We start from the raw sequence: 12,606 nt of genomic DNA, 5'->3' as shown, positions 1-12,606 counted from the left end.
ATTCCTAGGAATTCTTAGGAATTCCTAGGAATTTTTTCCTAGGAATTCTTAGGAAATTCCTAGGAATTCCTAGGAATTCTCAAAGTCATCTCACAAGGGTTAGCTTAACAACTACCAAACCAAGAATACAATTTTATCCAATTTTCAAGCTAATAAAGAATTCAAGCTAAAAAGCCGTGCTGACCTTGACAATTTTACAGAAGTTCAAGAAACTAAAATTATATTTTAACTAACTTGCTTAAAGAACATTTTTTGCATTAATTATTATCCTGTAAATGCTTTGTACCAGTAGGAAATAACATGTTTATCGACTGACTCAAAACACTGTGTTAAGTGTTTCAGTAGTAAAGTAATCAGTATCACTGGGTTGAATTCCAGTAAAATTACAAACTGGGTTTTCTTTACCATGGCTCACATTAATTTATAATGAGAAGTTTAGTACTGTACTATGATCTTGTTTTCTCCAGCCCCTTTTTTTGTTGTTTTTGTAGATTTTTTGTCGTACCGTTTTTTTTAAACATAATTTTGCAACAAGATGGTTTTTATCATCCTGATTCTAGAACTGGTGGGTTCATCAAGCAATGATGCAGTAGTCTTATCGGAAAGGTCATGGGTTTCAGTTCCCTGTCAATTCACTTTTTCAGTGACTGTTACTCCAGTTCTCAGGGTTGAAATCTACCATTGATTTGAATCCATTATTCACAGAAACCTCACATAATTACATGGGCCCTCTCTGCTTTATTTTCTTTCTCTCCAGTGATGAAAACATACAACTGTTGCTGCCCATTTCAGCTCACTTGGATTACTTATTTTCATTCTGCATTTATCAGATCTAATAGATTTTCAAGTTGCTGAAAGCTTGCTATATTGGGCTTCTTCCAGTGCCTGAAGCTTTCCTGTGTTTGCCCTTATCAGTTTCTGATATTGGTCCACCTCATCCTTCCTGTGTTTGCCCCCTCATCAGTTTCTGATATTGGTCCACCTCATCCTTGCCGAGTGCTCATCTCCAGTAGGAGCATGGTTCCTAGAAGCTTATGATGCTGGTTCCATCCCAGCATAGGCATCATTTTGTTCAGGCCTTCATTCTGCAATGTTTTTGAATGTAGAGTTGCTTGAGTTGTTAGCCAACTTCAACCTCATTCTCTCAGCTGGCAGGTTGATGAACCATTTCAAATGGGTTTTCACTTTCTACTGATTTTCAACGTTTCTCCCATGGCCAGTTGCAGATGTAGTGTGCCACATCATTCCTTTGACAAATAACAAGGGCCTTGACAAACTCCCTCATTGTGGTTTCCGGGGTAAAAGTTTTAAATTTTGCCAAAAGGCTTTCTGTAGGACTTCTATCAGCTTTGTAACCAGTTTCTATCAAGTCCAAATCATCAGAACTGATGTTCATAGCATATCCAACACTGCGCCACGTTTTTCGGTCTGGATTGCCTACGACATCAAGCTTGCGTTGAACATAGAAGAGCATTGGCTCACCTTTATTATCATGCAGCTGTTCCATTTCAGAGACACAGCAATCTGAATGCCAAGAAAAAGAAACATTTAGTTGGATAATACTCTTAATTTATTTCTGCTATGAAGTTCTCAAGGATGCAATGGGCTTTTGAGCCCTCCATACTCTATTGGTAAGGTAGGTAAAGTCTGCATACGAGCCAAGTGGCCCATCAGGCCAGAGCTTATCTCGGTTTCTGTAGCATGAAGCGACTAGGAGTATTTCTACTCCCCCCTGGATGGGATGCTAGTCCATCGCAGGGTTACCCCCAGCATTAAGTTTGCCGGTACCCATTTCTACACCTGGGTGGAGAAAGGCACTGTGAGAGTAAAGTGTCTTGCCCAAGAACACAACACAATGTCCCCGGCCAGAGCTCGAACCCGGACCGCTCGATCCGGAGACGAGCGCACTAACCATGAGGCCAACGCGCCTCCCACTACTCTATTGGTAGTTTCTAGAAATAATTGCAATTTGATGGAAAAAAAAAACCAAGATAACTGAACCTTGAGTTGATCAAGTGTCATAATCAATAAGTAAGGGTAATTAATTTTTAGAATTGCATACATCATGTTGCAAAACTAGAAAGTTTAAATTACCTGTGGCAATAAGTTTTGTGATTTTAATACCTTTGATAACTATTAAAATTGACGAAATTCTGTGTTACCATCTGAACAGGAACCACAAATGAATGCTGGCTTAAATATTCAGCCTTGGGATAGGTCTGACAGTGCATCTGATGGCCAAACGGAATGAGTCTGGACTAGCTATTGCAAGATTTGTGGGTTAAGGCTGTAAATTCATTTTTTTTTGACATTTGTCCTGAGCATCAACCACTTAAATAGTCGCTTTAACTCTCTTGCTGATATTACACATAAAGACTACCATACCTGCTGGAATGTTTTCTGTATTTGGTTCTTCAATTACTTCGGCAGACACTGCACCTGTTAAGTTGTCTGTAAAGATTATGATTGTAGTTTTAGATACTAAAAGAAATGTATAGCATATGATAAGCTATAATTGTGTGCATAGTCACAGGCACCTCATAAATAACAAGAAGCAAATTCAGGGCGGTCAGCACTCCTGACCAGATTCTGGACAGGCTGATGTCATAATTAAGGATAGATATTCTCTGACTGCCAGTTGCAGGTGCTTTCTCTCGTGAATGCTTGAAGGGGCTTGACCTTTTACCAATAAGGTGACTATCAACATAAGGTTTATACAGATACCTGCTTAATTAATATGGACAATTTTGACGCCACTTATACATGAACACAATCATTCTTGTGTAAGAAGTTTATATTTTGCCTTAATTGTGATGGTGTGGATATTTTCATGCATTTACCATCTATGTTACAAAACTTAAGAAAGTTTAACTTACCTGTGGGGATAAGTTTTGTGATTTTAATAACTTTGATAACTAGTAAAATTGAAACGTATTAAAATGTCACTAAATAAGGGTTAAATGCCCTTATGTAGCAGAACAATGGGTCTAAACTTGGTACAATTCTTGGTTGTCCACAAAACAATATGAAATGACCAAATTCTGTGGTACCATGTGAACAGGAACCACAAATGAATGCTGGCTTAAATATTCAGTATTGGAATAGGTCTGACAGTGCATCTGATGGATGAACTGAATAAGTCTGGACTATTGTAAGATTTGTGGGTTAAGGCTATAAATTCATTTTTACTTGACATTTGTCCTGAGCATGACTGCTCATATAGTTGCTTCAATTCTCTTACTGATATTACACGTAAAGACTACCATACCTGCTGGAATGTTTTCTGTATTTGGTTCTTCAATTTCTTCGGCAGACACTTCATTTGTTAAGTTGTCTGTGAAAGATTATTATTGCATTTTTAGATACTAAAAGAAATGTGCAGCATATGATAAGCAATAATTGTGTGCATAGTCACATGCACTTCATAAATAACAAGAAGCAAATTGGGCAGTCAGCACTCCTGACCAGATTCTGGACAGGCTGATGTCATAATTAACAATTAGATTATGAGCTCGAGATTTCTATAAAGTGATAGTTGATGAGGCCGAAGGCTGAATCAACTAACACCTCATAGAAATCGAGAGTGAATAATCTAATTGTTTTAGTAGAATTCTTACTAACATTTACTTCAAATAATGGTTTCCAATTATTTCTTGATGTATTATTAAACTTTGCACCTGAGAAAGGTCGCTCGGATTGAATTGTCATTTAAAATTGAAGTTGTGTGCGCACACATCAGTTTTCTTCAATAATTGCGACCTTTTTAAATGTCAAGAAACCGAAAATGTTCTTCATTTTGACTTCTCAGGAATTTAATTATCCATTTGCATCAAAATTTTCCTCCAAAACCTTGGAAAAATGGAAAAAAGGTTGCCGTTTCCTAGTTGACCTCCAGCCACTGCACACTAATGGCTGATAGTGTTCAATGGGTCAGCCAATCAGATTACAGCATTTGCATTAGTATACTAGTAGAATTCTACTAATTAAGGATAGATATTGTCTGACTGCCAGTTGCAGGTGCTTTCTCTCATGAATGCCCAAAGAGGCTTGACCTTTTACAGATAAGGTGACTATCAACATATGGTTTATACAGATTCCTGCTTAATATGGACAATTTTGACACCACTTATAATGGGGCCTAATTGTTATGGGGTGGATATTTTCATGCATTTACCATCCTGAGTGATCCAGACTTTGACTCAGTGCCAATTTGTTTGGTGAAATAAAAAGGATGCAACTTTGACTAAACAAACCTATAGGAGATGTCCTGCCTGAATCAGTAGGTTCACGGGTTGACAGTGGTATCCGTTCAGTAGAATCTGCAAGAAAAGTCAAATACATGTGAAAAGTTGTGATTGCGTATTATCAAGTTCACTGTACTTCAGACATCTACCATCAAGGCTAGAAAGTTTTAGAAAAACACCCTTTAACTTGAATTTGGTAGAATCATTGAATCTGACTCAAAGTCCATCCATCTTCCATCATTTCAGTGAAAAGAAATCAGAGAAATGACAGAGGCTGGATTGACTTTTGGCGCCAGATTCAACAGTGGTCATCTGAGAGAGAGCATTGTCATTCCTTGGTGACAAGGATACTTAGCACAGACAGGATTACACAAGTAAGTAGTAGTTACTTTCGTTACATTTGTTACTTTCAGAGGGTTGCAACTGTTGCAACTGTTGTAACTGTCGGTTGGATGCTCAAATATAGCTTAATTAATTAAATACATACCATACATGCATGTAGGCTGATTTATGAGTTTTATATCTCACCTGCTGTTTCTGAGTTATTTGTCCTTGAAAAGTGCTTCCTAATTCCTTTTTTTGAGGTTACTAGGACAAATGCCGAAATAATGACAATAACCGAAACTACCCCGCCCATAACAGTTCCTATAGATACAGGTCCATGTTCCTTCTGCCTATTCTCTCTTTTTGTTCTTCGTGTTGCACTTCTGAAATCGCCATTTGTGGGTGACACTGCCACTTTCCCCACGTGACTTGTGATAGGTGTACTTCCACCTTGCGTACTTTTTGATCCAGTTAATGATTTGGTTGGAAGATGTGCTATACTGGTAGCATTATCATGACTTTGGGGTTGAAAATGTTTTTTAGTCATTGTATCGTGACCATGTGGGGCAGTGTCAACAGTAGGTTTTGGGCGTGTTGGCTTAGTAGTCACTTTTTTCAAGGCCTCCCAACAGCGCTGATTTTGCTCAGTTTTTTCACATTGCCGGTCCCTGCTCATTCCAATGTCTTTGCACCCTTGACGTCTTTGAGCTTCACTGACACTGCCACAGCAAAAGTAGCATTCCTGGCAGCTGTGATTGTCATCAAGAAAATATCCTTGGGGACACTCCGTTCCACAAATGCGGTTTTTGTCCGGTGAGCAGTGCTGAATCACATTCTTTAAACCACATTCATGGCAAGCCTTGCAACTTTCTATGCCATGGCTGTTGGAGTATGACACATTTGCCTGGCATTGAATACATTCTATTTTGGTGTCGTTTCGAACCCTGCTACCACACTGTGGGGTCAATCCTTGACCTTCGGGACACTCAGGACATATTCTGCACATAGTCTTAACTCCTGGATCAGTGGGGTCATAGAGTTCAATTTCTGATGTCTGTGAACAACGTGCTGGTCGGGGCTTTCCTTCTGCAGATAATTGCAACCATGATAGTAAAACCACAAGCAGAACAATTTCCTAAAATGGAAAACGCGAGGAATTAATATTTGCAGGATTAAAAACTGTAGTAGTTAATGTGAAACTCAGTAAGTCCTCCTAGCTAGTTAATTTGACCAATAAGCCTGTTACATATACATGCCGCCATACATGCAGACATTAATACATATAGAAGTACAGTATTTTATAGCTTCTCATTACAGACAACGTGACATTCTTCAGAGAATTCTTTTGTCTATCTAAAAGTTATTCATTCATACATACGCGGCTATTTGAAAATTTGAAAGCAAGAATTCTCGAGAGTATCATCGCATGGTCTGAAAAGGAGCAACGAATTTTCCCCCTTGGGTCTTGGCAACTCCATGTAAAGCAACAAGACTAGATTTGGGTTACTGCAGCGTGGGTTATATTTACGTTTTCTAATTCGATATTCTGTTTGAAGAGAGACGTCCTCGATCGACTCTGCTAGATGAAGGCCTAAGATTAAGATGCTTATATTAACTTTCTGATTTCGATATTCTGCATTAGTTGAAGTCCTCGATCAACTCTACGAGATTAAGCCCTTAGAATTTGAGACGTTTGGAGTTAAAGCTAGCTTTCATATATCGGGTAGCGCCTATACAATGAGAAGTTTACAAATTCTACCATTAAATGGTTATTTTTTACAGTGTTAATCGATGATTTCGAAGTTAAGACCGATCGAACAACAAGGGGGAAAAAAGGTAAAAAAATTTTCTTACCTTCATGTCTTGTTCAATTTACAGCCCACATTACATTTGCCTTCAGCACGCAGGTTGCTGTATAAATGAACGACTGTTGTAATATAAAGTTAAGTCAAACGTTATAGAGCAACCAACTTAAAATACCAGAATCATGTAACAGCAAAAGTTTAAAAGAGTCTACAACGACCGCAAACTTAGCGGAAAATTTAAAGTGCAAACTCAGCAAAACACGTAATTTTAAGCCCATGCATCTACGTGATCGAAATTTCTGACTTGATGTGAAGTATGACTGGAATGTTTATATCAATTTTGTTGATCACGTTTTTGAGTTCGGGGATTCCCCTACTGTTACCAGTCATCAAATCGTCATCACTGACGACATACCTTGTTGCCAAGTTCAGATAGTACAATTAAAGTTTACCTGAATAATTTTCCGTCTCAGTGATTTCGTGACTGTTGACACGTTCGGATTTTTAACTCTCAAAATTAAGCCTTCAAGGATTTTTTTTTCATGTATTTATTTTTATGGAAAAAAATCAATGGACATTTTTTCTGTTTACAATCAAGGACATTTTAGGTTTTTCACTTAAGACCAATAAAAAAAAGGGAGAAGTCTATCTAGAATCGTCCTTTTAATGACGTAATACACACAAGTAGGACGTGGTCCAAAGTTCGTATGAGGCTATATATAGAAGGAAAACTGCGTGTCATTTGTTATGAAAGCTACTCGCTAAAAATAAGCCTTGCTCATCAGGAAGTCACCCACGGAGACAGTAATATGGAACGCCAGAACTGTCTTATGATACTTTTTTTTATTATATCGGGTGGTTATGTCATTATATTGAGTAGTTATGTTATTATATTCGGTGATTAACTCATTATACTCGGTGCTGATTCCATTATACTCGGTGCTTATGTCTTTATATGCGGTGCTGTCTTCATTATATTCGGTGCTTATTCCATTATATTCGGTGCTTCCCTCGTTATATTCGGTGCTTTCTTCGTTATATTCGGTGCTTACTTCATTATATTCGGTGCTTACTTCATTATATTCGGTGCTTACTTCATTATATTCGGTGCTTACTTCATTATATTCGGTGCTTACTTCATTATATTCGGTGCTTACTTCATTATATTCGGTGCTTACTTCATTATATTCGGTGCTTTCTTCGATATGATCGTCACCAGTCTTCGCAAGGGGTCGTACAATTTGGAGGTAGTCTAGGGAACGCCGGGAAAAACGGGTGTCACGAAAACTCAGACCCCGAAACAGACCCCGAAAACTCAGACCCCTCGAAATTAAAAACTCAATTGTTATCACCTGAATTGCTCTATGGCCACAATGGGGCGAGATGTTTATCTTCTCCGGTTTATGTTGTCGCGTCGATCGAACGGTGAAACACAAATATTTAACTTCTCAGGTTTATCGCTGTCGCGTCGGTCAAACAGTGAAGAACTAACAAGGTTTAGAACAGCAGCCGACACTGTTTTTCAAAACAGACCTTTCTTATGCAATCGTATGCAGCAAAAAAATGTGTTGTTCTCTGAAACATACTCGTTTGATCGCAATCTGCTTTTGACTTTATGTGCGTTACATGACTGTCGGCACGTAACCCGCAGAAATTAACAAAATTTAGAAAAAAAAAAAAAGAAAAAAAGAGTACATAGAGATAGCCATGTTTGCGTTCCAACTTATAACGGGAATAGTGAATATTTGTTACAGGAAACAGTAAGTTTCAAACCAAACACTTCTATTTCTTTTTTTTTTTTCTTTTTTTTTTTTTTTCATACCGCTTGGATTAGTTAATTATTAAATCTGCCTCGTGGCGGGGCCTTCGCGCCAGTTTTCAATTTTCTATAAAATGTTTAAGCAAGCAACCGGAACGATGATCCTGCTGGTATACGTTGGATCAGTAGTGATCTAATCGGCTTTACATATAAAATGAAGAATACAAAAGCAAAAACCGACACAACTTCTGGTTCTTTCCGTTGTGGCAAAAACTGTGCTACTTGTCCCTACATTTCTCACGGACTTACTACATATACCTTCTTTTCTACCGGGGAAACGCGCGCCATAAAATCCAACCTGACCTGTGACACTAAAAACCTCATCTACATGATTCAATGTAACCGCTGTAATTTACAATACATAGGAGAGACGAAACGACGATTAAAAGACCGATTTAATGAACACCGCCGTACCATAGATAACCCTAACAACAAATGTAAACCTACTACAGCCGCCGAACATTTCCTGTCCTCTCCTAACCACACTGCTAACGACATGCAATTAATCCCCATCGAAAAAATCGTTTCTAACCGAGACTCTATCCGTACGGCCAGGGAAGCTTTTTTAATTCAAAAAGGCAGAACAATTGATCCTAATGGTCTGAACATCCGCGAAGAAACATATTAATTGTTTCCATTTGTTTTCTTTTATTATGTTCTTTTATCATGTTATTTTATTTTACCGTATGCTTATCTTCAATTAACACGATCAATTACTTTTGCGTAGTCCGGTATTACGTAAATATCGGCTACATAAAAACACGCACCAATGTAAAATCTTCCATTGTACCTGAAGAAGGCTGGTTTGGCCAGCCGAAATATAGTACACCTTCAAAAAATCATTCTACGTTGTGTCGGTTTTTGCTTTTGTATTCTTCATTTCAATTTTCGTTCACTCACATTTCGAGACCAGACATGGCGGTTCAATCGGTTCGACCTTCACGTGCTTTTTACGTGCCGACAGTCACGCAACGCACATAAAGTCAAAAAGCAGATTGCGATCAAACGAGTATGTTTCAGAGAACAACACATTTTTTTGCTACATACGATTGCATAAAAAAGGTCTGTTTTGAAAAACAGTGTCGGCTGCTGTTCTAAACCTTGTTAGTTCTTCACTGTTTGACCGACGCGACAGCGATAAACCTGAGAAGTTAAATATTTGTGTTTCACCGTTCGATCGACGCGACAACATAAACCGGAGAAGATAAACATCTCGCCCCATTGTGGCCATAGAGCAATTCAGGTGATAACAATTGAGTTTTTAATTTCGAGGGGTCTGAGTTTTCGGGGTCTGTTTCGGGGTCTGAGTTTTCGTGACACCCGTTTTTCCCGGCGTTCCCTAGACTACCTCCAAATTGTACGACCCCTTGCGAAGACTGGTGACGATCATATCGAAGAAAGCACCGAATATAATGAAGTAAGCACCGAATATAATGAAGTAAGCACCGAATATAATGAAGTAAGCACCGAATATAATGAAGTAAGCACCGAATATAATGAAGTAAGCACCGAATATAATGAAGTAAGCACCGAATATAATAAAGACAGCACCGAATATAATGAAAAAAGCACCGAATATAACGAAGAAAGCACCGAATATAACGAGGGAAGCACCGAATATAATGGAATAAGCACCGAATATAATGAAGACAGCACCGCATATAAAGACATAAGCACCGAGTATAATGGAATCAGCACCGAGTATAATGAGTTAATCACCGAATATAATAACATAACTACTCAATATAATGACATAACCACCCGATATAATAAAAAAAAGTATCATAAGACAGTTCTGGCGTTCCATACAATAATGTTATTGGAATTGACTGCAGTGGAACCTCGACATAACTAAGGTCCAAGGAACTGGCATAACATGTTATGTAACGAAGTTCCGCTGTAGCGACGTTCTTTTCCATACATTTTACTATCGCTGGGGGGAAGAATATCGTTCGCTATACCGAGGACTTCGTTATGTAGAGGTTCGTTAAATCGAGTTTCCACTGTATAAGTATTAATACACAATTCCTATATGTATTTAATCGATTTCATGGTCAATAGTTTTATTGTGATAAAAGTCGGGTTTTCATATGCCGCCGACCTACCTTGGACATTTGCGAACGTTTATCGCCGAATCATAATCTGTCCCAGGCATTTACCGCCGGTCACAGTGATATGTGTATCCCCGTGATATGTGTATCCCCGTGATATGTGTATCCCCGTGATATGTGTATCCCCGCACACATATCACTAGTGATATGTGTATCCCCCGTGGGGATACACAAAACACTGATACGCGCCTGGGCATTCAACGAACGAAATGGCGACTCGGCTGCGAGGTTCCAACGAGCGCTGTAAAGAGTAGGAGAAACCAGAAATGAATTCGCGCCCAACGGAGCACATTAAGATTTCTCGAGTTTGGTTGAGTTCCAACCGACTCGATCGTATATGTGACTAAAACTTCGAACAGCGGATAGATACACATATCACTAATTATTTCATGGCGCAGTGATCTCAGTGTGTATTCCCTAAACACAGCCGTTAGATTGGCTATCTACCTGATCGAAGAAAAGGGCCAATTATTGCCGAAACGTGCTGGCTGCTTACTCGCGACGGCGTTTATACCCAGGTTGAGGTTTGCGGAGTTTGCAACTCGAATGTCTAAATATCTAAACTGAAATCGCGTGTAGGGGATACACATATCTCTAATTATTACACTGATGGCGCGGTGATATGTGTAAACCCTGAAGACAGCCGTTATCTAGGCTAACTGCCGAAGAATAAACGTCGGTTATTATGAAACTTGCTAGCAATATTCGCAGTATAGCAATGTATACAGCTTGAGACTTAACATATCTTACAAAAAGTCGAACTGAAAAGCGGGTGCTGGGGATACACGAGTGCCACTAATCATTTTATGGCGAGCGGGTCGAAGCAGTGATACCTGTTTCACTCCACGAATAATTTAAATTCAGATGCAAACAAGGCGATGAACAGTGGAGAATATGCGTTACTCGAGGGTTGAGAATGCACCGCGCAATTAATATCGTCCTAGAAATCCCGTGCCGCGAAACTCAAATTGAAATATATCTAGATCCATTTGGTGTTCAACTTTAAATTCATTATATCCTGCTCGCAGAAAACCATTTAGGATCAAGAACACAATTCCAGCAGCAGATACATAAGCTTTTTCAACAACAAAAATTGAGATTTGTGTTTTAAGTCTGTTTGGGTTAGTCGTTCGTCCAGTAAGCGACCGGACGACGAGAGCGCTTTCAAGGATGATATTGCTATTTAAAGTAGAGGGGAGGGGGTGGGGGATACACATATCACTGGTCGCCATTTTGGAGGGGATACATATATCACTAGTGATATGTGTGCGGGGATACACATATCACGGAGATACACATATCACTGTGACCGGCTTGCCTGCAAAGTTGACCTGAGTTCAACTTCGCAGGCAAGCCGGCAGTCGTCGGCGATTGTCGGCGATGAAAATATTTTATGTGAACACCATCTGGACCATCTGCGGACCCAACGTATGACGTAACAACTCTATTTTTTCCCACAATCCCATTCTTTACAGATGAAATTGTCGAAAATTGCGCCAATTCGATTTGCATTTCACGCCAATTTGAGTACGTCGGCGATCCATCGCCGATGGGCCGGGGACCCACTGGAACAGATCGCCGAACGTTGCACTTGCACTTGCAACCGGCGACTACGTTGCAAGTAGGTAGGCGGCATATGAGAACCAGGCTTTATCGACGTTATCACAATTTATTGAACATATGAAATAAATTTCAAAATCAACAACTCTTGTTCTATTTTGAGCTATGCGCTTTGTTAATCATCCATTCATCGACCTTGGATGACCTCACGTGAGAATCCCGAAAACCACCCAATCAGAGCGAACTTTAGCATCTTGATACGTGCTTGCTAAATTTGGCCACTGTCTTTTGCTCTCACACGAGATAGACTACAGTGCGACATCTTGTCCAGAATATTTTTCGTTTTTTCAAACTTTCTATGTAGACGAGAAACCTGTTACTCCGTTGTACAATATTATAAACTACTGTCAGTCTCCCCAGTAACGTTATTTATTTTTGTTAGAGGCAACCATTTTAATCTTGCGATGAGAAAATTCTGTCTGGCCGAAGCTTATTGGCGTATTGGAAGCCCGAGCACGGAATATACTGAGATTACGCAGCAGTCGAAATATAAGGATTTGCTATGAGAAAAACGATTCTATTCTTAAGACTAAAAAATACATGAACGTGTATTTGAATAATACTAAACTTACCTCTCTTCATGAGGGTTTCCATCTTACTTGTGAGATTTTTAATTTAGGCCTATTTACCACCATTTAGGTGGTTTTATCCAGTGGCGGAACTAGGGGAGGCTCGGGGGGGCC

At 39.2% G+C, this 12,606-nt stretch overlaps 1 protein-coding gene and 1 long non-coding RNA gene across 2 annotated transcripts; one reads left to right on the top strand and one right to left on the bottom strand.

Moving 5' to 3' along the window:
- Positions 1-718: 718 nt before the first annotated feature.
- On the bottom strand, positions 719-6,678 carry LOC110040192 (uncharacterized). Its single transcript, XM_089274730.1, has 6 exons — positions 6,423-6,678; positions 4,773-5,703; positions 4,254-4,319; positions 3,269-3,334; positions 2,386-2,451; positions 719-1,524 (listed from the first exon to the last, which is right to left on the bottom strand). The coding sequence occupies exons 1-6, from the start codon at positions 6,426-6,428 to the stop codon at positions 1,199-1,201; spliced, it is 1,461 nt and encodes a 486-aa protein (XP_089130856.1). The 5' UTR covers positions 6,429-6,678; the 3' UTR covers positions 719-1,198.
- Positions 1,513-4,751, top strand: LOC149102436 (uncharacterized). The gene is made up of 2 exons (XR_016202360.1): positions 1,513-1,636; positions 2,174-4,751. It is a non-coding gene; the product is annotated as an uncharacterized LOC149102436 (long non-coding RNA).
- Positions 6,679-12,606: the final 5,928 nt, after the last annotated feature.

The sequence above is a fragment of the Orbicella faveolata genome, unplaced genomic scaffold (assembly GCF_042242905.1).
Source record: "Orbicella faveolata isolate gen_17 unplaced genomic scaffold, um_ofav_v1 contig_36, whole genome shotgun sequence".
Lineage (NCBI taxonomy): Eukaryota > Metazoa > Cnidaria > Anthozoa > Scleractinia > Merulinidae > Orbicella > Orbicella faveolata.
Note: the sequence above shows the minus strand (reverse complement) of the source record. Positions and strands in the feature narration are given on the sequence as shown.